This window comes from Salvelinus fontinalis, chromosome 38 (assembly GCF_029448725.1).
Source record: "Salvelinus fontinalis isolate EN_2023a chromosome 38, ASM2944872v1, whole genome shotgun sequence".
Lineage (NCBI taxonomy): Eukaryota > Metazoa > Chordata > Actinopteri > Salmoniformes > Salmonidae > Salvelinus > Salvelinus fontinalis.
The window spans coordinates 36,455,189-36,480,638 of record NC_074702.1 but is presented as its reverse complement, the minus strand read 5'-3'; the positions used below and the strand labels follow the sequence as shown (position 1 = coordinate 36,480,638).

General features: G+C 45.5%; 2 protein-coding genes across 10 annotated transcripts in view; one reads left to right on the top strand and one right to left on the bottom strand.

Moving 5' to 3' along the window:
* The window catches only part of LOC129837685 (PHD finger protein 20-like protein 1), a 32,867-nt gene extending 11,899 nt beyond the window's left edge, over nt 1-20,968 (bottom strand). For 3 of the 9 annotated variants that reach the window (XM_055904045.1, XM_055904046.1, XM_055904049.1), the window contains exons 1-21: nt 20,849-20,967; nt 19,120-19,251; nt 18,845-19,019; nt 18,293-18,388; nt 17,078-17,162; nt 16,877-16,965; nt 15,293-15,476; nt 14,138-14,205; nt 11,806-11,936; nt 11,472-11,605; nt 10,561-10,770; nt 10,097-10,294; nt 9,850-9,909; nt 8,532-8,813; nt 6,706-6,924; nt 6,286-6,339; nt 6,043-6,165; nt 3,635-3,799; nt 979-1,052; nt 684-794; nt 63-162 (exon numbers count right to left, since the gene is read on the bottom strand). In XM_055904045.1, coding sequence (XP_055760020.1) covers nt 63-162; nt 684-794; nt 979-1,052; nt 3,635-3,799; nt 6,043-6,165; nt 6,286-6,339; nt 6,706-6,924; nt 8,532-8,813; nt 9,850-9,909; nt 10,097-10,294; nt 10,561-10,770; nt 11,472-11,605; nt 11,806-11,936; nt 14,138-14,205; nt 15,293-15,476; nt 16,877-16,965; nt 17,078-17,162; nt 18,293-18,388; nt 18,845-19,019; nt 19,120-19,202 — 2,641 coding nt within the window. In that variant the 5' untranslated portion in view covers nt 19,203-19,251; nt 20,849-20,967. Of the gene's footprint in view, nt 1-62; nt 163-683; nt 795-978; nt 1,053-3,634; nt 3,800-6,042; nt 6,166-6,285; nt 6,340-6,705; nt 6,925-8,531; nt 8,814-9,849; nt 9,910-10,096; nt 10,295-10,560; nt 10,771-11,471; nt 11,606-11,805; nt 11,937-14,137; nt 14,206-15,292; nt 15,477-16,876; nt 16,966-17,077; nt 17,163-18,292; nt 18,389-18,844; nt 19,020-19,119; nt 19,252-20,848 lie in introns of all 9 variants that reach the window. The other 6 variants (XM_055904050.1, XM_055904051.1, XM_055904048.1 and 3 more) reach the window with 5 other exon arrangements.
* A 19-nt stretch (nt 20,969-20,987) lies between these two features.
* LOC129837577 (acyl-CoA dehydrogenase family member 10-like) overlaps nt 20,988-25,450 on the top strand; it is a 33,712-nt gene continuing 29,249 nt past the window's right edge. The window contains exons 1-11 of the mRNA XM_055903857.1: nt 20,988-21,165; nt 21,351-21,534; nt 21,932-22,080; nt 22,247-22,441; nt 22,832-22,990; nt 23,217-23,376; nt 23,790-23,916; nt 24,208-24,276; nt 24,399-24,580; nt 24,716-24,866; nt 25,090-25,300. Coding sequence (XP_055759832.1) covers nt 21,354-21,534; nt 21,932-22,080; nt 22,247-22,441; nt 22,832-22,990; nt 23,217-23,376; nt 23,790-23,916; nt 24,208-24,276; nt 24,399-24,580; nt 24,716-24,866; nt 25,090-25,300 — 1,584 coding nt within the window. The 5' untranslated portion in view covers nt 20,988-21,165; nt 21,351-21,353. The remainder of the gene's footprint in view (nt 21,166-21,350; nt 21,535-21,931; nt 22,081-22,246; nt 22,442-22,831; nt 22,991-23,216; nt 23,377-23,789; nt 23,917-24,207; nt 24,277-24,398; nt 24,581-24,715; nt 24,867-25,089; nt 25,301-25,450) is intronic.

Below are 25,450 nucleotides of genomic sequence, written 5' to 3'. Positions count from 1 at the left end.
TTAGGTTGGGGAGTAATCTGATCCTAGATCTGTGGTTAGGGGAGTGTAGGGTATGGTGTTACCTGGAGGGTCTCTGCAGATGTAACATATGTACTGGTCCGGGATGCTATCCTCCAGAAGCCCCATACACACACTGTGCTGCCAGCACATACACTCCTCACACTGAAACACACAGAGAGAGAGAGAATGAATGTGTGTTGAGGTGGAAACAAATACTATCTGAACCCAGGTCTGAAACATGTATAACACATTTTCTTTCTTTATTTTACCAGGCAAGTCAGTTAGGAACAAATTCTTATTTACAAATGATAGCCTACCCCGGCCAAACCCGGACGAGCGCCGCACTATGGGACTCCCAATCATGGCCGGTTGTGATACAGCCTGGATTCTAACCAGGGTCTGTAGTGACGCCTCTAGCACTGCAATGTAGTGCCTTAGACTACTGCGCCACTCAGGAGGTCCATATTGGAGGCCTGAAGGGAACGCCCAGGCGGAGCTTGTGGCAGACTTGTACTTTGTACATGTATTTGTTGTAAACTCCCCAGTTAACTGACACTAAAGAGTGATTCATTTAATATTAAAATCAGGTGTCCCTGGTGTTGAATTTACACCACAAGTGACTGGAATTTTCCAACCCCACCTCAGACATAACACTAGTCTGAGGGCTCCAGTCAGTCCAGTACCTGAATCATGAATCCATTCTCCTCGTCCATCTCACAGATACAGCGGACGATCTCCTGGGTACCATCCTCATCCTCCTCTTGGAAGTTCTCCATGTTCAAAGAGTCAAAGTCCTGGTCGGAGGGTTCAAAACAAACCCCCTGAGTCATGTTGTCACCCTGAGTCACATCTATACATTTCCTAAGCCATAACACACAACCTATTACATTGAGGAGGATCCTAAAGGACCATGGAGTCCAGTCTGCTTCCTGTTTTCTATGTTTCCAGAAACAAATGGTAGTATCGTGACAACCCTACCTGGTTGTACTCATCTCCACTAAACAGCAGGCTCTCTGTGGTCGAGTCCTCCAGGAAGTCTATGTCTGACAGGTCTGGAGAGGGAGAGAGGGCGGAGGGGGAGAGAGGGCGGAGGGGGAGAGAGGGCGGAGGGGGAGAGAGGGCGGAGGGGGAGAGAGGGGAGAGAGGGCGGAGGAGGAGAGAGAGAGGGAGAGAGGGCGGAGGGGGAGAGAGGGGAGAAAGAATAAAAACAAGTGTAAACACAATGCTCACATTCTTTACAACATATATCTTGATGTCATATAATTGTGAGAACTTCAGCAAAGCATCACCTAAAGTTAACTTAGTTGACAGTTTTCTATCTAAATACCAAGTGTGATCAGCACAGAGTAATATACCAGTCTATTCCAATACTGAAAGGCTGAATAAAGGCTAGGGGGGCGTAAACACCTGTCAGAACCTTAAAAAACAACAACAGTGTAACCCCAAATTGGACCCAGTTGACACTGTTAGATAACAGTCCCTGCGATGTTTCTTCATTTCCCAAGTACTGTTGGCTTCCCCAATGTGAAATATAGAAGGCCACTGATCACAGTAGACTACATTCATTCTGAGGAGGTATTAAGTCCAGAATGAAGGCTGCTGTGGCTCTGCTTGTGTTGCTGTTCTGTCGGTCTGGGGCATGGGCTCCAGTGTCTGAGACATGAACAGTGCTGATGTCTCCCTGCGTCTCCTATGATGCAGGTATCTTCACAGCACCAGTGAGAGGGATCTACTTCTTCAGATTCACTGTCATGGACAACAAAACCTCTAAAGGGTTGTCTGTACTTTAGTAGAAGAATGGCCAGTCTATTATGTGGTTCGGTCAGTGGAATGAAAAGGACAAACATTATCTATCCAATGCAGCGATTCTAGAGTTGGAGAAAGGGGACACGGTCCACGAGTCTCTTCTCAGGCTACTGGATCTAGAGTTGGAGAAAGGGGACACGGTCCATGAGTCTTTTCTCAGGCTACTGGATCTAGAGTTGGAGAAAGGGGACAAGGTCCACGAGTCTCTTCTCAGGCTACTGGATCTAGAGTTGAAGAAAGGGGACACGGTCCACGAGTCTCTTCTCAGGCTACTGGATCTAGAGTTGGAGAAAGGGGACACGGTCCACGAGTCTCTTCTCAGGCTACTGGATCTAGAGTTGGAGAAAGGGGACACGGTCCACGAGTCTCTTCTCAGGCTACTGGATCTAGAGTTGGAGAAAGGGGACACGGTCCACGAGTCTCTTCTCAGGCTACTGGATCTAGAGTTGGAGAAAGGGGACACGGTCCACGAGTCTCTTCTCAGGCTACTGGATCTAGAGTTGGAGAAAGGGGACATGGTCCACGAGTCTCTTCTCAGGCTACTGGATCTAGAGTTGGAGAAAGGGGACACGGTCCACGAGTCTCTTCTCAGGCTACTGGATCTAGAGTTGGAGAAAGGGGACACGGTCCACGAGTCTCTTCTCAGGCTACTGGATCTAGAGTTGGAGAAAGGGGACACGGTCCACGAGTCTCTTCTCAGGCTACTGGATCTAGAGTTGGAGAAAGGGGACATGGTCCACGAGTCTCTTCTCAGGCTACTGGATCTAGAGTCGGAGAAAGGGGACACGGTCCACGAGTCTCTACTCAGGCTACTGGATCTAGAGTTGGAGAAAGGGGACACGGTCCACGAGTCTCTTCTCAGGCTACTGGATCTAGAGTTGGAGAAAGGGGACAAGGTCCACGAGTCTCTTCTCAGGCTACTGGATCTAGAGTTGGAGAAAGGGGACATGGTCCACGAGTCTCTTCTCAGGCTACTGGATCTAGAGTTGGAGAAAGGGGACATGGTCCACGAGTCTCTTCTCAGGCTACTGGATCTAGAGTCGGAGAAAGGGGACAAGGTCCACGAGTCTCTTCTCAGGCTACTGGATCTAGAGTTGGAGAAAGGGGACATGGTCCACGAGTCTCTTCTCAGGCTACTGTATCTAGAGTTGGAGAAAGGGGACACGGTCCACGAGTCTCTTCTCAGGCTACTGGATCTACGACGATCACAATAACCACAGCACCTTCAGTGGTTTTCTGCTGTTGCCTATGTGAGGGGAACATCCCACAGTCTCATGAATTCATATGGAAACACTTCAATAAACATGATGTGAAGCTAAATGACTTGTATTGTTTGATTTCATGTCCAACATTATGATGAAAACTGTACATTCATGTAAGGTACACATCTCTTCCTTTCAGATGGTAAGTTATGGGTGATGGTTAAGAGTGGGACTGTGTTAGGGAACTCTGTGAGGGACCCCAGGATTCATTTCTAGCAGAACTACTGACACAATCTTCAAACTAAAACTGATAACTAGTAAATAGTCCCTCAAAATGTCAACCTAGAAAAAAGGAGATGGGATACTTCTCTTTACCCAATACCATTCTACAGCACAATTCTACAGCACAATCCTACAGCAACATTCTACAGCAATATTGGGTCAACATGATGTCTGATTCAGAGTAATGACGTGTGATGAAGAACAATAAAAACACTATGTGTGAGTTCATCAATTTGAACAGCACATTCGTGTAAAGATGAAATGTGATTGGTTGATATACATATGTGTGTATACGCATTCATTTCATAGAAAAGACGCCCCCTTGTCAGGCTATTCCCACTCACTCTCTCCGGTCAGGTCGACGGAGAGGATGGCGCGGGGGTACTGGTAATGTTTGGTGGTGGAGGAGGAGGAGGAGGGGAAAGTGAAGGAGGTGGAGGAGCGGTGAAGAGTAGACGCCGTAGATCGCTCCAGGAAGGACAGGGACATGTCATCGTAGTCAGAATAACCTGCAGGTGAGAAAACACAGATTGTGTTTTTATGATGTGTTGACCAGTGCTACTTCTAACGTCTGTTTATCTTTCTCTAATGTATTTATTGGTGGTGTGTGTATTGGCTGGGGAAATTAAACTCCCCCTTTGAGGATCGATTAAGTACCAGCTTATGTCTCGTCTTAAATATATATGTTTACAATAATCTATACAAATGGACTGGTCATTCACTGACAACATACTATACACAACACCTGAACTAAACGTACAGCGCTGCTTGGATTCACAACAGCAGGAGCCCTCGGAGAAACATTAAGATACAACACCTGAACTAAACGTACAGCGCTGCTTGGATTCACAACAGCAGGAGCCCTCGGAGAAACATTAAGATACAACACCTGAACTAAACGTACAGCGCTGCTTGGATTCACAACAGCAGGAGCCCTCAGAGAAACATTAAGATACAACACCTGAACTAAACGTACAGCGCTGCTTGGATTCACAACAGCAGGAGCCCTCGGAGAAACATTAAGATACAACACCTGAACTAAACGTACAGCGCTGCTTGGATTCACAACAGCAGGAGCCCTCGGAGAAACATTAAGATACAGCACCTGAACTAAACGTACAGCGCTGCTTGGATTCACAACAGCAGGAGCCCTCGGAGAAACATTAAGATACAACACCTGAACTAAACGTACAGCGCTGCTTGGATTCACAACAGCAGGAGCCCTCGGAGAAACATTAAGATACAGCACCTGAACTAAACGTACAGCGCTGCTTGGATTCACAACAGCAGGAGCCCTCGGAGAAACATTAAGATACAACACCTTAACTAAACGTACAGCGCTGCTTGGATTCACAACAGCATGAGCCCTCGGAGAAACATTAAGATACAACACCTGAACTAAACGTACAGCGCTGCTTGGATTCACAACAGCAGGAGCCCTCGGAGAAACATTAAGATACAACACCTGAACTAAACGTACAGCGCTGCTTGGATTCACAACAGCAGGAGCCCTCGGAGAAACATTAAGATACAACACCTGAACTAAACGTACAGCGCTGCTTGGATTCACAACAGCAGGAGCCCTCGGAGAAACATTAAGATACAACACCTGAACTAAACGTACAGCGCTGCTTGGATTCACAACAGCAGGAGCCCTCGGAGAAACATTAAGATACAACACCTGAACTAAACGTACAGCGCTGCTTGGATTCACAACAGCAGGAGCCCTCGGAGAAACATTAAGATACAACACCTGAACTAAACGTACAGCGCTGCTTGGATTCACAACAGCAGGAGCCCTCGGAGAAACATTAAGATACAACACCTGAACTAAACGTACAGCGCTGCTTGGATTCACAACAGCAGGAGCCCTCGGAGAAACATTAAGATACAACACCTGAACTAAACGTAAAGCGCTGCTTGGATTCACAACAGCAGGAGCCCTCAGAGAAACATTAAGATACAACACCTGAACTAAACGTACAGCGCTGCTTGGATTCACAACAGCAGGAGCCCTCGGAGAAACATTAAGATACAACACCTGAACTAAACGTACAGCGCTGCTTGGATTCACAACAGCAGGAGCCCTCGGAGAAACATTAAGATACAGCACCTGAACTAAACGTACAGCGCTGCTTGGATTCACAACAGCAGGAGCCCTCGGAGAAACATTAAGATACAACACCTGAACTAAACGTACAGCGCTGCTTGGATTCACAACAGCAGGAGCCCTCGGAGAAACATTAAGATACAACACCTGAACTAAACGTACAACGCTGCTTGGATTCACAACAGCAGGAGCCCTCGGAGAAACATTAAGATACAACACCTGAACTAAACGTACAGCGCTGCTTGGATTCACAACAGCAGGAGCCCTCGGAGAAACATTAAGATACAACACCTGAACTAAACGTACAGCGCTGCTTGGATTCACAACAGCAGGAGCCCTCGGAGAAACATTAAGATACAACACCTGAACTAAATGTACAGCGCTGCTTGGATTCACAACAGCAGGAGCCCTCGGAGAAACATTAAGATACAACACCTGAACTAAACGTACAGCGCTGCTTGGATTCACAACAGCAGGAGCCCTCGGAGAAACATTAAGATACAACACCTGAACTAAACGTACAGCGCTGCTTGGATTCACAACAGCAGGAGCCCTCGGAGAAACATTAAGATACAACACCTGAACTAAACGTACAGCGCTGCTTGGATTCACAACAGCAGGAGAAACATTAAGATACAACACCTGAACTAAACGTACAGTGCTGCTTGGATTTCCTCTTCTTTTTCTTCTTCTTCTTCTGTTTCAGTTTGAAGTGGTCCTTCTCTTTCCTGTCCCTCCGCTCTTTATCCTTGTCCTTCTTTTTTCCTAAAGAAAAAAAGAAAAAAGAAAAGCAGAACATTATTTAATCACCAACTGATTTGCGGGAACAACGGAGAAATTGTATTTACTACAACTGCTAAGAAGAGTACTAGAACACAATCTCACCGATCACCTGGGATTTCTCCTCCAGTTTCACCTTCTTCTCAATCTTCATTAACCCTGTAGAAGGAGTCATGTATGTAATGCGATCACAATTCTCTGCAGCTAACTGTGTTGATTTAATGTGCGACCCAAATGGCACCCTATTCCCTATATAGTGCACTACTTTGGATCGTTTATTTTATTTTTCCCTCTGTCGTATTTCATGTGTTTTTCTTCTCATCTATATCACTACCTCATTGTGTGTTGTTGGGAAAGAGCTGGCCAGTTAATCACGTCACTGGGCTGTTTTACACCTGCTGTATCCTGCCCTGCCACTAACCTGGCTCCAGGACTTACAGCCCCTCAGGAAGCCTCACTGCCCTGCCACTAACCTGGCTCCAGTCCTTACAGCCCCTCAGGAAGGCCCACTGCCCTGCCACTAACCTGGCTCCAGGTGCTTGTCCTTATCGATCACCTTCTTCAGGATCTTGTCGTGGAGGGACTCGAAGCTCTTCTCCTGAGGCGGGGGAGGGAGAGACAGCTCTGTGCTGTCAGAGCTCATGGAGGCAGAGGAGCGTTTCTTCCTGTTCAACCTGGGAGGTTTCAGACAGCTTCCCAGTCCAGTACAGTCCAGTTGGAACATATGGCCCGGAGGGGACAGTGCTGCAGGACAGAGGAGACAGTATAAAACATATGGCCCTGAGGGGACAGAGGAGACAGTATAAAATATAGGGCCCTGAGGGTACCGAGCAGACAGTATAAAACATATGGCCCTGTGGGGACAGAGGAGACGGTATAAAACATATGGCCCTGAGGGGACAGGGGAGACAGTATAAAACATATGGCCCTGAGGGGACAGGGGAGACAGTATAAAACATATGGCCCTGAGGGGACAGGGGAGACAGTATAAAACATATGGCCCTGAGGGGACAGAGGAGACGGTATAAAACATATGGCCCTGAGGGGACAGAGGAGACGGTATAAAACATATGGCCCCGAGGGGACAGAGGAGACGGTATAAAACATATGGCCCCGAGGGGACAGAGGAGACAGTATAAAACACACGGCCCTGAGGGGACAGAGGAGACTGTATAAAACATATGGCCCTGAGGGGACAGAGGAGACGGTATAAAACATACGGCCCTGAGGGGACAGAGGAGACTGTATAAAACATATGGCCCTGAGGGGACAGAGGAGACTGTATAAAACATATGGCCCTGAGGGGACAGAGGAGACGGTATAAAACATATGGCCCTGAGGGGACAGAGGAGACTGTATAAAACATATGGCCCTGAGGGGACTGTATAAAACATATGGCCCTGAGAGGACAGAGGAGACAGTATAAAACATATGGCCCTCGGGGGACAGAGGAGACGGTATAAAACATATGGCCCTCGGGGGACAGAGGAGACGGTATAAAACATTTGGCCCTGAGGGGACAGAGGAGACAGTATAAAACATTTGGCCCTGAGGGGACAGAGGAGACTGTATAAAACATATGGCCCTGAGGGGACAGAGGAGACAGTATAAAACATATGGCCCTCGGGGGACAGAGGAGACGGTATAAAACATATGGCCCTCGGGGGACAGAGGAGACGGTATAAAACATTTGGCCCTGAGGGGACAGAGGAGACAGTATAAAACATTTGGCCCTGAGGGGACAGAGGAGACTGTATAAAACATATGGCCCTGAGGGGACAGAGGAGACTGTATAAAACATTTGGCCCTGAGGGGACAGAGGAGACTGTATAAAACATATGGCCCTGAGGGGACAGAGGAGACGGTATAAAACATATGGCCCTGAGGGGACAGAGGAGACTGTATAAAACATATGGCCCTGAGGGGACAGAGGAGACAGTATAAAACATTTGGCCCTGAGGGGACAGAGGAGACTGTATAAAACATATGGCCCTGAGGGGACAGAGGAGACGGTATAAAACATATGGCCCTGAAGGGACAGAGGAGACTGTATAAAACATATGGCCCTGAGGGGACAGAGGAGACTGTATAAAACATATGGCCCTGAGGGGACTGTATAAAACATATGGCCCTGAGGGGATAGTATAAAACATATGGCCCTGAAGGGACAGCACTGAGGGACAGAGGGGGGTGAGAGAGAGTATAAGGTTGGGCTCTGGACAAAAGTAGTGCACTATATAGGGAATAGGGTGCCATTTGGGATAAACAGCCTAAAACAATTTGGTGAATTTGTGTATTCAAGTTACATCCAACTAACTGTGTTTTCAAATGAATCAAATCTAAATCCATACACGATGAGGTGGAGACAGTCCTGCGTCTCTTTGTGTTGTCAGGGACCTCCAGCAGGGTGGTGGTGGGCATGGAGGCTGAGGTGGCCCGGGTACGACCAGCCCTGTCTGGGGAGCCTGGCAGCTCAGAGTCCTGGAGGTCCTTGTCAGCGTTGTGGTAATACTTGAGGTGGTAGTCCAGCAGCTTGGCTTTGCGGAAGGCCTTGGAGCACCCAGGGATCTTACACTTGTAGAGGTCCAGGTCGTTGGGAGACGTTGGGTCATCACACCGCTTGGTGTTCATGACTGAGAGAGTGAGAGGTGACACACAGAGGAGAGAGAGAGAGAGAGAGGTGACACACAGAGGAGAGAGAGAGAGAGAGGTGACAAACAGAGGAGAGAGAGAGGTGACACACAGAGGAGAGAGAGAGAAAGAGGTGACAGAGGGGAGAGAGAGAGAAAGAGGTGTCACAGAGGAGAGAGAGAGAGAGAGGTGACACACAGAGGAGAGAGAGAGGTGACACACAGAGGAGAGAGAGAGAGAGGTGACACACAGAGGAGAGAGAGAGAGAGGTGACACACAGAGGAGAGAGAGAGAGGTGACACACAGAGGAGAGAGAGAGAGGTGACACACAGAGGAGAGAGAGAGAGGTGACACACAGAGGAGAGAGAGGTGACACACAGAGGAGAGAGAGAGGTGACACAGAGGAGAGAGAGATGTGACACAGAGGAGAGAGAGAGGTGACACAGAGGAGAGAGAGGTGACACAGAGGAGAGCGAGAGGTGACACACAGAGAGAGAGGTGACACAGAGGAGAGAGAGAAGTGACACACAGAAAGAGAGGTGACACACAGAGAGGTGACACACAGAGAGAGAGATGACACACAGAGAGAGAGAGAGAGAGAGAGAGAGAGAGGTGACACAGAGCGAGAGGTGACACAGAGGAGAGAGAGAGGTGACACACAGAGGAGATAGAGAGAGGTGACACACAGAGAGAGAGAGAGAGGTGACACACAGAGAGAGAGAGAGAGTGAGGTGACACACAGAGGAGAGAGAGATAGAGTGAGGTGACACACAGAGGAGAGAGAGAGAGAGTGAGGAATGTTTTTCTGGATTATCAAGTCTCTCAGTCCAGTACATGACTCCCTTTTTGTTCAAGCTGGGCTGAAGAGCGTTCGAGTATGCTTTCATTCTATCGGACAGAGAGGACTCGGTAAAGATCGACTTCTTACCGGAACATGAATAATAATTGCAGTAAGCCTTGAAGGAAATGAAAAGTAATGGTTAAAAGTAATACAATCAAAGTAAAATAATCTGGAATAAGCCTGAGGAGAAAACCTACTTGGCTCCCTGGTGTGCTTGTTTAGTTTAGGGCTCCTGATAGTACTACTCCTCCCAGCGGCTTCAAATCAAACAGAAACACAGATGGATTAGGACATTATCGAACATACATTATACTGTACAATGTCTGACCCTAATGGCACCCTACTCCCCTATAAAGTACACTACTTTAGCGCACTTTGTAGGGAATAGGGGGCCATTTGAGATGCTGCAGTTGAGAATAAATAACTCCCCATGTCAAGCATTACCTGCAGCTAAGGGTGGGAATTTGTCTGCCACTGCCGTATGATTGGCTGATGGCCCGTCAGTCAGCTGGTCTGTGTGTGTGATTGGTGGATGAGATGGTGTGAGGATGGAGGCAGCAGATGAAGGTGTAGGTGGTATGCCAACACAGTAGTTGTGGAGGGTCGATGACTCTGCCCTCTCCACAGAGTTTGTCACTTGATCTAAAGGAGGACAATCACACACAGAATAGATTCAGGGTTGTTTTCCTGGTTGTTCATGGTTTTTTCTTGGTCAGGGTTGTATTCATTAGTGCACACTGTAGCAAAACGTTTTGTCACGCAAAATTAACACAAGCGTTTCTTATTTGACAAGTTCAGCTAGTTTCCTCCCTGTTTCGGCCCATTTGGTTCCGTTTGGTTCCTAGTTAATATGACCCAGGTCACGAAGGTAGCCAGGAAGAACTCTGATCCCTCGAGGATGCACTCACCCTCTGGAGAGGAGGAGGGGTCTTTGTGAGATGTGTTGTGCTCCCTCCCATGGGGTGAGAGGTCAGGGCACTGGGTGGTGGTGGGGTGAGAGGTCACGCTGGGGTCAGAGTTTATATCAGGGCTGACGCTGGCCAGGCGCTGGGAGCGTCTCCTCCTCTGGCTCTGTTCTGAGCTCCTGGGGGAGCCTGGAGGAACCGCCTCACCATGCCCTGTTGGAGAGGAAGCACAGACACGTCACAACAACCAAATGACCCACTAAGAATCATCATGGAAAATAGTTTTGTGCTGACAGTGATCACAGCCCGAGCTCCCCAAGTCTTACTTCTGTTGGCTTCTGAGAATATGAAATATACTAATTCATGTCACTGAGGGAGAGAGCTTAATGTATAACGTTTACATGATGTCAGGATATGTTATTGTTAGCCATTAGGGATCCTATGGGTGGGATCCTCTGGGATGAGAAGAGACACAGACTGGTACCAATCACCATGACAGCCTTGAGTTGGGGAGGAGTGAGCACTTTGGGGTAGCGGTCAGGTCAGACGAAGTGAGGAAGAACAGATATCACAAAGGTTCTGTCTAGCAACAGAGATGCATTGGCTGTTTAGAGGTGTAGGAGTAGACTCAGCATAGGAGAAAGGATTAAATATCAGAGCTTGTGTGAACAATGTCTTTGACTAATGCAGCTGTATTGATCCTCTGGGAAAAGAGTCCGTCGAGTTTTCACTGTGAGAATTAGAACCTAACACTTCTGAGGCAATTCGGGTTTTTTTTTCGCCAAACATTTTCCAAAAACTGTATACATAAAGTTCATATTTGTAACACCACTTGTGTCTAAGACTATACCCTACTTTGAGTTAGTTAGTGGAAGTGCTTTTTCCACTCTGATCCTGTCCCTCAGCAGACCGACCTGAGGTAGCCATGTCTGGGCAGCTGTGTCTGGGGGAGGGACTCAGCATGGACTCTGGGGCTGACATGGTGTCCTCTCCAGCAGACAGAGTAGTGATGGAGCACGGCGGCCTGGACGCTCTCTGCTTCTGGCTGCTGTTAACCATGACAAATGGGTTCTTCATTATTTAACAAATTATTATACAAATAGCAACAAAAATATGAATTACAAGTACAACTTACAATTACATTATTAATGACAAATGATTACCTGATTACAATACACTATAAATATACCAATAACCCACAGATTTCCTAGGGCACTGAAAGCCAATAGCTATCGTGTCAAAAGCTACCTGTTGGACTCCCCAGAGTGGTGCTTCAGACGCCTGTTCCGACACTTGGCTGGAGAGCCCGTCGCAGAGGACCCAGTCTGTCTCTGGGACTGCCCCTGTACGGAATCATGGTCTGCTGTTCTTGGTACCTTCTGGAAGAATACAGAGAGGAATACAGTGGGATTGCTGTCATGAATTGACTCTTAGGCTTAAGTCCCAAATGGGATCCTATTCCATATTTAGTGCATAACTTTTGTTATGGGCTCTGGTCCAAAGCAGTGCAATATATAGGGAATAGGGTGTCATTTGGTACACAGCCTTAGAAAAACAAATACTATGGAGCAAAGTCTGTCTTTTAAGTTATTTTATTTGTTTGTGTGTGTGTATATACAGCATATATATACTGTATATATATATATACTGTATATATATATATATATATACTGTATATATATATATATATATATATACACTGTATATATACACTGCTCAAAAAAATAAAGGGAACACTTAAACAACACAATGTAACTCCAAGTCAATCACACTTCTGTGAAATCAAACTGTCCACTTAGGAAGCAACACTGATTGACAATAAATTTCACATGCTGTTGTGCAAATGGAATAGACAAAAGGTGGAAATTATAGGCAATTAGCAAGACACCCCCCAAAACAGGAGTGATTCTGCAGGTGGTGACCACAGACCACTTCTCAGTTCCTATGCTTCCTGGCTGATGTTTTGGTCACTTTTGAATGCTGGCGGTGCTCTCACTCTAGTGGTAGCATGAGACGGAGTCTACAACCCACACAAGTGGCTCAGGTAGTGCCAGGTAGTACCTCTGCCTTAGTGCAAGGAGGTGCACTGCCAGCGCCCTGCAAAATGACCTCCAGCAGGCCACAAATGTGCATGTGTCTGCTCAAACGGTCAGAAACAGACTCCATGAGGGTGGTATGAGGGCCCGACGTCCACAGGTGGGGCTTGTGCTTACAGCCCAACACCGTGCAGGACGTTTGGCATTTGCCAGAGAACACCAAGATTGGCAAATTCGCCACTGGCGCCCTGTGCTCTTCACAGATGAAAGCAGGTTCACACTGAGCACATGTGACAGACGTGACAGAGTCTGGAGACGCCGTGGAGAACGTTCTGCTGCCTGCAACATCCTCCAGCATGACCGGTTTGGCGATGGGTCAGTCATGGTGTGGGGTGGCATTTCTTTGTGGGGCCGCACAGCCCTCAATGTGCTCGCCAGAGGTAGCCTGACTGCCAATAGGTACCGAGATGAGATCCTCAGACCCCTTGTGAGACCATATGCTGACACATGCACATTTGTGGCCTGCTGGAGGTCATTTTGCAGGGCGTTGGCAGTGCACCTCCTTGCACAAAGGCGGAGGTAGCGGTCCTGCTGCTGGGTTGTTGCCCTCCTACGGCCTCCTCCACGTCTCCTGATGTACTGGCCTGTCTCCTGGTAGCGCCTCCATGCTCTGGACACTACGCTGACAGACACAGCAAACCTTTTTGCCACAGCTCGCATTGATGTGCCATCCTGGATGAACTGCACTACCTGAGCCACTTGTGTGGGTTGTAGACTCCGTCTCATGCTACCACTAGAGTGAGAGCACCGCCAGCATTCAAAAGTGACCAAAACATCAGCCAGGAAGCATAGGAACTGAGAAGTGGTCTGTGGTCACCACCTGCAGAATCACTCCTTTTTTGGGGGTGTCTTGCTAATTGCCTATAATTTCCACCTTTTGTCTATTCCATTTGCACAACAGCATGTGCAATTTATTGTCAATCAGTGTTGCTTCCTAAGTGGACAGTTTGATTTCACAGAAGTGTGATTGACCTGGAGTTACATTGTGTTGTTTAAGTGTTCCCTTTATTTTTTTGAGCAGTGTATATATATCTGCACTACAGTGAGTGTCTAATTGGTACCTGTTGATGGGACATTATCTGCACTACAGTGAGTGACTAGCTGGTACCTGTTGTTGGGACATTATCTGCACTACATTGAGTGACTAGCTGGTACCTGTTGTTGGGACATTATCTGAACTACATTGAGTGACTAGCTGGTACCTGTTGTTGGGACATTATCTGCACTACAGTAAGTGACTAGCTGGTACCTGTTGTTGGGACATTATCTGCACTACAGTGAGTGACTAGCTGGTACCTATTGTTGGGACATTATCTGCACTCAAGTGAGTGACTAGCTGGTACATGTTGTTGGGACATTATCTGCACTACAGTGAGTGACTAGCTGGTACCTGTTGTTGGGACATTATCTGCACTACAGTGAGTGACTAGCTGGTACCTGTTGTTGGGACATTATCTGCACTACAGTGAGTTACTAGCTGGTACCTGTTGTTGGGAAGTCACTGGGACCTCTGTCTGCTCCTTCTTACAGTCAGCATCATCTTCATGGGATTCTGAAGGCAGAGGGAGAAGAATATAACGGGTCCATTTACAGGTCGGAACGCCACACACAATGGCTGTCCCAAATGGCACCCTGTATCCTCTATAGTGTACTACCTTTGACCCAGTCCCTGGTCAAAAGTAGTGCCCTATAAAGGGACTAGGGCGCTATTTTGGAGACACATTGTACATGTGATGGTTAACTAAGAAGGAGGGCACTGGGGTGAAATATTACCTGTGGTTTTACAGGCATGGACCCACTGGGATGAAATATGACCTGTGGTTTTACAGGCCCCGACCCACTGGGATGAAATATGACCTGTGGTTTTACAGGCCCCGACTCACTGGGATAAAATATTACCTGTGGTTTTACAGGCCCCGACCCACTGGGATGAAATATGACCTGTGGTTTTACAGGCCTGGACACACTGGGATGAAATATGACCTGTGGTTTTACAGGCCCCGACCCACTGGGATGAAATATGACCTGTGGTTTTACAGGCCCCGACAAAATGGGGTGAAATATGACCTGTGGTTTTACAGGCCCCGACTCACTGGGGTGAAATATGACCTGTGGTTTTACAGGCCCCGACCCACTGGGATGAAATATGACCTGTGGTTTTACAGGCCTGGACCCTCTGAGTTGAATAACATGCTATCTTGTCCATTTCTCCTTCTCTTAGATTTCATGTCTTGCTGCTCTGAGGGGGGCTTGGTTTCTTCTTCATCACCACAGCGTCTTAGTTATCATCACCACGGCGTCTTAGTTATCATTGGAGAGGTTGAGAGTAAAGAATCTTAAAAGAATCATAACATCTAAATGATACCACTAATCCATATCACTGCTGTATAATACTAACATACAGTATTAGCTGCATGAGAACAGGCACTGAGAAATGATCATTCATTTTTAAAGGGCCTGCTAATTTTAAACCCAACTGTGTCCCAAATGGCACCCTATTCCCTACAATGTGCACTACTTTTGACCAGGGACCATACGGCTCTGGTCAAAAGTAGTGCACTACATAGGGAGCCATTTTTGGAAATACCCACAGTGTGCATGTATCTGGTGGGGTGAGGGAAGGAGAGGACTCAAGTTACCCAGTTTATCAGAGTCGGACTGATCCTGCAACTCTTCATCCAGCTCTTCTTGACCATCCTCATCGTCAGACTTCCCTCCGTGAGGGTCGTCCCTGACCTTGTTGCTGTTGGCACTGGTACGAGGCGTACTGCTTCCTTTGCTCTTGGCTGCAGCCGAGGCAGCTTTCACCAGGGCTATCCAGTCCTGTTGGAGAAGAGAGACTTGTTTTTCCTCCTCCGCTGTTTTCTATTGTGTTTTGTTGTGCATTGTCCTTGTTGTTTGAAAAGCTCTTTAAATCCAATGTATCCATATTTTGTTATTAAACGTAGTATTAGAGACTGGTGGTTAGATAAATGCATCTATTCTATAGGCTGCTGCTGTAAGTTAGTTAGTGTGCGTCCCAAATTGAACCCTATTACCTATATAGGAAATAAATCAAAAGGTATTTGTCACATACACGTGTAAGGCAGATGTTATTGCGGTTCATAGCGAAATGCTTGTGTTTCTAGCTCAAACAGTGCAGTAATATCTAACAAGTAATATCTAAACAAAATACACAATCTAAAGTAAAAGGAATGGAATTAAAAAGAAACATTTGGACGAGCAATGTCAGAGCGGCAAATACTAAGATACAGTAGAAAAGGATAGAATTCAGTATATAGATATGAGATGAGTAATGCAAAATATGTCAACGTTAATTAAAGTGACTAGTTCCAATTATTAAAGTGACCAGTGATTCCAAGTCTATGTATATAGGGCAGCAGCCTCTAGTTAGGGTGCCATTTGGGAGTCTGACTTAGTGTGTGGGGAAGTAACAGGCTTAACCGTGACTAAACAGATCATCTAGGTGTAAGACTAGGTCACGACCTTGGTCGGTGAGAAAATAGTAAGCCTCAATAGTAAAGAAATCAATATATTTAGCCGATAGGGACTTGTGTTTGACCTATTAGCTACTACTTTCCAAGTGTACTGCTGCACATTAAAAGTAAAAAATTCTAAAGTAAAATAAATGATTAAGTAGTAATTAAGATTAGACTCTGGTCTCCTTAAGTGTCTGCTGGTTGGAACAAGGGAGATGCCAGCAAGTCTATCCTGCCAAGACTGTGGGAATCAGCCTTCGCATTAAATCCAGCAATTCCCTGTTGCCCTTTACCTTCTGAAAAAGAGGGAGAAGTGAAATAGAAAATTATGGTATCCTACACTGTCTACAACAGACTTTCAGGAATTTTAACTTGCCTTCTATTAAAATCAGTAAATCTAAAAATGCCAGACCCCTAACGATAACCGCCAGACCCCTAGCGATAACCGCCAGACCCCTAGCGATAACCGCCAGACCCCTAGCGATAAGGCCAGACCCCTAGCGATAAGGCCAGACCCCTAGCGATAAGGCCAGACCCCTAGCGATAAGGCCAGACTCTTACTAATCTACATGTTCCTTACTTCTATTGGAGGAATGCTATCCAGGCCATCATTGTAAATAAGAATTTGTTCTTAACTGACTTGCCTTGTTAAGAAAGGTTAAATTGACAAAGAAACATATTTGTTTTTTTAAATATGCTCATGCTGATTCCAGAAGTGATTGTATGATCATGTGACCAGCTCACCTGTCCTTTTGCATCATGGGGCATAGATTTGATATGAATTTTTTTCACACAGCGAATAACTCCATCATAAAACTGCACCGTGTAGATACCTAGAATTTAACAAAGACACTTCAGTTGGGACGGACACAATTGCATGTCATTGTGTTATGTGTATTGGCCATACGACCTGCTCCTGCTTTAGAAATAGTTAGTGATAAATACCCTCTTTGTTTACAGATTCAATCTTTGCAGGATAGTAGCGACAATCTGTCCATCGCGCAAGCACCTCTTCACCATCTCTCAATTCCTGCAAAACAAGTCAAGCCAAACAAACCTCCATTACTCTAAATATGTATTTAACAAACACGTGCCATGAGAGACGAAAGTTTGAAATTATACTGAACAAAAATATAAACGCAACATGTAAAAGTGTTGGTTCCATGCTTCATGAGCTGAAATAAAAGATCCTTGAAATTTGAGAGTGGGGGGGGCGGGGCGGTGCTTAGGAGTATTTCTGTCTGTAATAAAGCCCTTTTGTGGGATAAACTAATTCTGATTGGCTGGGCCTGGCTCCCAAGTGGGTAGGCCTTTCTATGAACTGTAACTCCGTAAAATCTTTTTAATTGTTGCATGTTACATGTATATTTTTGTCCAGTATAGATACTGTAGAAGCACTAAATGTTGTTGTCTGATTAAGGATGTAAGGAATTGCTTGTAAGGTTGAAAGTGTAGCTTGAATATTAAAGGCCCAGTGATATAAAAAACGTGATTTCTTGTGTGTTAAATACATTTCCACACTGAGGTTGGAATAATACTTTGAAATTTTGAAAAATACATTTTAGTGTAAGTGCTGTTTGAAAAGGCCACCTGAAATTTCAGCCTTTTTTGGTGAGATGGAGTTTTGGCCTGTCTGGTGACATCAAATGGCTGTAAATTAGTTAATTGACCGATAGAAAGTTCCAAACCTCTCTGCCAATAACAGCTAGTTTTAAGTTTCCCCCTCCCCATTCAGACCACTCCCAGACAGTCCTAGCAAAATTTTCACTTGAGAAATTGATCTTTGCTAAAAAGTTATTTTTGGATAATTTTGATTGAAAACAATCACAGTAAGGTACTAAATTATTTAATATTTAGATAAAAATGGCTGCATTTGTAACACAAAAAGCTCAAAGATAAATGTTACAAACATATGACAGGAACAGAAAGAGCCAAAAGCTTGAATGACACAGAATGAGCCCCTTTAGACCACAGAATAGCACTGCAGTATGGAAATGCCTAAACTCTGGTATAGCTATGTCAGATTCAGTTATGCCTCAACAAAAATGATCTGATGGTTTTGACCAAAGCTGTGTTATGTGAAGAACCCAAACAGTGAGACAAGGAGTTAATAATTCAGCCAAATCACTGCAACATGAGACACAGGGAATGTATGTATACTTGTCTCGGCTGCGGTAACTCTGTTTGGTCCTCTGTGCTCTCTGTACATCCAGGAAGCTCATCAAGGCGAGATGCTGACATCTCGCTGAGTCTCTCCTGGTAGAAATATTTATAAGATATAAGGCATAAACAATTTGTTATTTATTTTAAAACGATAGTTCACTCAGAATCGATATGTTACTACTATCCATCTATCACTCATCCGATTGATTGCGCACACTCAACCATCTACAACAAAACTCCTCATGAGGCAAACTGTCTCGAGCCCAGAGAAAGCTGTTTTGAGTAATTTGCATGCCATATGAGTTTCATCAAATCCATCCATACATTGCAAGCCACAATACATGGTCTGTTGGAGTCTGTGACACTCCCAATTCATATTTTCTCAATTCCTCACATCATCATATCTTCTCAAATGGAGAAGAAGGTCTGAGGGAAGGGACCTTGGACCTTCTCCTCCAATACGGTTGAGAATGCATCAAGGAAATAGGATGCGAGGAATCGTGGAGAGACAAATTGAGAAGTAGTCTGTGGCTGGACAAAAACACCTACAGTCACCTCCCCCTCCTCTTCCTTCAGTCCCTCTTTACGGAGTGTTGGCCTCTCAAGAGGCCGCAGTCGAGTGCTGTCCCAGGCGATCCACTCATCATATCGATGGCTCCAACGATCAAAGTGGACAAGCATCTTTCCCTCATCGAAATCGATGTCCTCAATGCGTGACGAGTACCTAGAAGGTTGTATAAGAAAGAAGACAAGAACAAAATGTCTACTATGTTACATCTGTCATTATGCACATGATTACATAAAGGAACTTGACTGTTACATACCATTTTTGTAGATAGTCTTGAGCTTCAATTCTAGCACCGACTTCAAAAGTGATCCCGGGACGATTAGGTGTCTTCTTGCTCATCTTCACAACGTCTATGTTTCAAGACTGATGATCTGTCTGTCTGTGGCAGCTGAAAACAAAACAAAGGTAATGGATAGACCATGTTAAGCATCCGTCTTTCTCTTTAATGTAAACCACACATACGAGACCCTCTGCAAAGATGAACTATCTGTTCAATTGGCACCATATGGGAAGGTGATTAGCTAGCTAGCTACATGGCTAAAGTAACGGAATGAACAATATTGTCTTGTTGAACTAGCTAGCTAGCATGATAGTTTGCTCACATAGGTCAGCAGTATTCCAGTTGATTCATAAAGCAAAAACGTTTTTTGAATAGATAGCTGACTAGCTAGCTAACATCCTCTCTAGTAAACCAACTGTCTTTCAAACAAGCTGTTCAGACATGCCACTAGCCAAAATAGATTCAGACCCTACGCTTGTTTACAGCTGCATTGGGGTCAGACAGGATTCCTGGTTCAGAAAATGTACCACAATCGAGGGATGAGAAATGCCCAGTACTCAAAATTCTACCATTATAACAACTGTTATACAGAGAAGATAAATGAACTACTCGTTTTTCCATAAAAGTTTCCTTTTAGTCCTCATGATAGGTAGCAGAAGCCACAGCAGCAATTCCACAATGGCAGATGTGGCTACTATTAACAGTCAGTCGTTCAACCTACTCGGTGTAACATTTGGAATAATGGGACAATTCAGAGTACAATGCATTTCTCATCCCTGGATTGAGGTACGTTTTCGAGCCATATTTTGTGCAGGCTCCGCAGTGTCTTGATCTAAACAAGAACCCTTTCCGACCCCAGTGCAACTATAAGCAAGTGCAGGGTCGATAATCTACTGTGACTAAAATGACACCACCACCATACTGACACAACTGGCACATTCTACTCATTAAAACATCATGGCACAATCATTCATAACAGTGCTAGTTAGCTAATTAATCAACTCGTATGTTGAGTTGACTAGCAAACGTCACCACATATTTTCACATCATTCGTTAACTAGCTAGCTAGCTTAATTTACGTACTAGGATAGTTAGCTAGCCTAATTTACTAAACTAGGTAGCTAGCTAGCAGGCTATCGTGGACTAGCTAGCTAGATTATCGCTAGCTAGCTAAAATCACACAAGCGGTTGGTTGGCATGTCGGTTAGCATGTCGGTTATTAAAAGTGGCAAAAGTCAAGTGATAAAACAAGCGTTATATTAACATTTAATGACCGAACAAATAGGATATTAATTTGCAACAAACCGTTTAGCTAGCTGGCCGTTAGTTGTCTGGTACCTAATGCTACAGTAACTAGTTAACTTTGCAATAAGTTAGCTGGCTAACGTTATATTTTTAACTGGGCTAACTAACGTATTACTAACTAACTAAACGATGGTGATATGACAAGGGCAAAGAAAGTTAGATGAATATATGAATGAAATCCATGTATTCCACAGATTAAATGGCAAGCGAACTACTATTTGGGTTAGCTATTAGCTTGTCCGACGATAACGCTAACTTGCTAGCAGCAAGCTAATTTGCCAAGCTCTGCAGAATAGCTAGCCAAAAACTGTTATCCAGTTTCTAGCTATCTGATGGCATACATTCTCATGTATTTTGTGAGTGCATTGTCCTCTTTGGAATGAATTGCAAATAGTTTTACCTTTGCGAACACATTTGGTAAATGATAGTTATTGTTATAAACTCATATCAGTCTTCTTCCCATTCTTCTGCTCAGATATTTACCCTAAATAAAATAGAGGGCGTTCCAACGTAACAACGTAAGCATACACCAGAATCACATGACCTACATTGAAGTACAACATGTCTGCATTGTAAACAGTACTGCAAATATGTCTCTAGAATACAAGACTATCACATAATATTCTGCAATCAACGGTAGCCAGCGTAAGGTCAACACAGGTAAGAGAGAGAGACGTTGACAACTATCTGACATTGCCTGACAGAGACAACGTTGAAGTAAGAGGTCAGATTGAAATAAGGGGGAAACTTTTCCACTGTCTCCTGTTTTCAATGTTAGGATTTTGATAAATCCAAGGAGGTATTTTTGTCAGACACAGGGCAGCAATCTTTACTTGTTTTAAAGTGTTCTCTTCTCTCGTTTGACTAACAATCTTTGTACCCTTTTCTTGTGCAAAACCAAGAAAATGATGATGATGATGATGATGAAGAAGAAGATGCGGACTGCTGCACGATTCAGGTCTCAGTTGTGGAGACTGAAGATGCCTAGCCTCTGTCACAGAAGCTTTGCTGCCATCTCCACTTACAAAGCTGTCATTTTTGACATGTATGGAGTTCTCATTCCGTCACCTGTCAAATTGGCAACAGGTATGTCATATAGGCCACACAATGTGCCCCACAATGTACCACACAAGCCTTGTATAACCCAACATCAAAAATAGGCCATTACGGTAGGCCTACTTATTTCCATTCAACTCCTAATGGAGGAAAGGGCCTAAATACATAGGGGCGGCAGGGAGCCTAGTGGTTAGAGCATTGGACTAGTGACCGAAAGGTTGCAAGATCGAATCCCTAAGCTGACAAGGTACAAATCTGTCGTTCTGCCCCTGAACAAGGCAGTTAACCCACTGTTCCCCGGTAGGCCGTCATTGAAAATAAGAATTTGTTCTTAACTGACTTGCCTAGTTAAATAAAGGTTAAATAACAATAAACATAGAAGTCAATATAGTGCAACATAATATCCTTGGTCTCTTTTTGTCTCTAGTGTTTGAACGACAGAACGGTGTTCCTCTGGGCACGCTGGGCAAGGCCATCAGGACAGGTGGGGAGGTGAACGCGTGGAAGAGGTTCATGCGTGGAGAGATTGGGGCTGAGGAGTTTGTGGAGGCCTTCAGCAGGCAGTGCAGTGAGATAGTGAGCTTATGTCTACTACATCACGACTAGCCATGTCTCTCTGTACCTACAGCCTGTACCCTATGGGCCCTGGTTAAAAGTAGTGCACTAAACTAGGGAATAGGGTGCCATTTGGGATTTTACCCACATCTTCATTCATTATCCCCCTCTGCTGCTCCACCCTCAGGCAGGATGTCCTGTTCCCATTGGCTCATTCTTGTCTGATCTGACCAGTGGGCCAATGACCAGGCCTCTACCCTTCATGATGGAGGCCATTTTGTGTGCTCGCTCCAGGGGCCTGAAGACTGCTGTCCTCAGCAACAACTTCCTCCAGCTGAACGGTGACCCCTTCCTGCCTCTGGACCACTCTCTCTTCGATGTGGTGACTAAGCATTTTATGTTTACATCATCTATGTCCCAAATTGCACCCTATTCCCTATATAGTGCACTACTTTTGTTCAGAGCCCTATGGGAGCCCTATAAGCCCTGGTTAAAAGTAGTACGCTACATAGGAATAGGGTGTCATTTGGGAGACAGCAGACATTATGTAGTAATGATAGTAAAAGTAGCACATAGTAGCTGTGTAACAGTTAGTAGACAATTCTATGTCAAATTTCTGTGTTTGAGTGCAGAAATGGCATTATGAATACAATGCAGACTTCCTCTCTCTCTCTCTCTCTCTCTCTCCCTCTGTCCCCATCTTGCCTCTCACCATCCCTCTTTCACCTCTCTCATTACTCCTCTCTCTCTCTCCCCCCATCTCTGGTTGTAGATAGTTGAGTCGTGTAGGGAGGGCCTCAGTAAGCCAGACCCTAGTATCTACCACCTGTGCCTGAACAGACTGGGTGTCTCTGCCCATGAGGCTGTGTTTCTGGATGACCTGGAGTTAAACGTTAAGGCAGCTGCCCAGCTAGGGATACATGCTATCAAGGTGAGTGAGCCCCATCTCTGCATTCATAACTCCCCCATACCACTCTATCTTGGAGATCTTGTGGTGTACTGTGCAAGTGACTGCAACCTAGTGAATGATCTCGCTGTTTCATTGAGCAGTGTTTCAAGTTCTTCCCCAAGCTTCGTTGTAGTCACCAAACACTAGGGAACATAACCCACAGACTCTGTGACCGAGCCACTGGTGAGTGATAGATATTGTTCTCCAGGTAGGGGACCTTGCAGTGTCAGTGAAGGAGCTGGAAGGGGTGCTGGGGATCCCCCTGTCAGGGTTTGTTCCTGGGCCTGGCTCTGCCCCTTGGGACACAAAGCTCCCTATGGACCAACTCACACAGTACCTGAGGAAGACTCTCCATCTGTCTGACAAAGGTACATCTATCCATTTCATTAAAGAAAAGAAAACCTTGCATACTACTCTTGCCAGTATAACTGTAGTTTAAAAGATTACGTATCGGCCTCTTGGCCTTTGTCAGAGCTTCATCAGAACATATATCCATGTCAAAACTTCTGTCTAGAAATGGATAGAATTGATATTACCTCAGTGTTGTCAGTACAAAGTCCCATAGCCTCTAAAGCCATTGGGGGAAGGGAGGACCAGGACATGTATGTTGATCTATGATGTCTGTTTAGAAAGCTCTCCTATATGATGGTTGCGTCCCAAACGGCACCCTATTCCTAAAAAGGACCCTTGTCAAAAGAAGTAGGAATAAGAAGCCATTCAGGACACACCCTGTGTCTCTATTTACTGTTGTTGATGCTGTCTGTCTCTATATCTGAAACAGACCCTGTTGCTGTCCAACAACTCAGCCCCAGTCAGTCAAACGCCTTATATCACTTGACCACTGGAGGGCGCCATCTCCTCCTGAGGAAACAGCAGAAGACCTCCCGTGCCATGGATACAGAGTACAGGTTGGGTTCCTCCAACTCACCACCTACCAAGCTGTGGGAATTAGATGGGTGTGAGATGGAAGTGATCAGCATCTGGATTGGACATCCGTCTCTTCTATATAGATCACTGTGTCTGTGTCCCAAACGGCCCCATGTTCCCTATATAGTGCACCCTATGGGCCCTGGTCAACAGCAGTGCACTATAGGGAATAGAATGTCATTTGTGACACCATGTGTATTATTAAACTTTTAGTTCAGTTCCAGTTGAAAGAACGTTTCTTCATACATCGCTCTATTCTCTGTACTCCACAGGTTGTTGAAATCTCTCAGTGGATCAGGCATCCCTGTTCCAGAGATCATTGATCTGTGTGAGGACACAAGGTGAGAACGCACACTGCCTGACAGACACACAGAAACATACATAGACTCATGCACGTTACATAGTTCTAGATTCGTTTTTTTTCTTTCTCTGTCCTCTTCCTGTATGTGGTTGTGTTGTCCAGTGTCCTGGGTGCTCCCTTCCTCTTGATGGAGGTCTGTCTAGGTAGGATGTTCAGTGACCCCTCCCTGCCAGGCCTGACCCCTGGGGACAGGAGGGCCTTGTACCAAGCCATGCAACACACACTCTGCCAGATCCACTGTCTAGATACTAGAGCAGTCGGCCTGGAGGACTACGACGAGCCAGGTAATTCATTTATTTAGCAAAGATTGTTTTGTGTCATTCTCTATCTCTCTCTCTCTATTTCCTATCTCTCTCCTTCTCTCTCTTTCCTTCACTCTCTCCATCTTCTCTCTCCCTCTCCTTCTTTCTCCTCTGTAGTGGATTACATGAGGCTTCAGGTACAGTGGTGGACTCAGCAGTACAGGGACAGTGAGACTCTGCCCATCCCAGCCATGGAGAGACTCATACAGTGGCTTCCTCTGCACCTCCCCAAACACCAGAGAACTACGCTGATCCATGGAAGCTTCAGGTATAACACACACACAGCATGTACACATTTACATAATCAGCAGTAATATTTGTATTTGAAAAGTCCTGATTAGGTGTGCATCCCACATGGCACCCTATTCCCCATATAGTGTACTAATCCCATTGATCTGGTAAAAAGTAGTGCACTATGAAGGGAAAAGGGTGCCATTTTGAACACAGCCGCGGTGAAATGAATCCAACCCAAAACCCCCTCTGGTCCATAGACTGGAGAACCTTGTGTTCCACCCAGAGAAGCCAGAGGTGGTTGCGATGATGGACTGGGGCCGTTCCAGACTGGGTGACCCTCTAACAGACCTGACCTTCAGCTGTATGGCTCACTACCTGCCCCAGGACAACCCTCTACTGACAGGTACCGTTATACCACCTAACCGTACTACTGCACCCTACCAGGCCCACAGATATAAAACTCAAATGGCACCCTATTCCCATGCGCCTTGGTCAAAAGTAGTGCACTATATAGGGTGCCATTTGGGATATAGCCTAGAAGTAGTATGCATTTACACTGAACCAAAATATAAACGTAACAGGTAAAGTGTTGGTCCCATGTTTCATGAGCTTGAAATA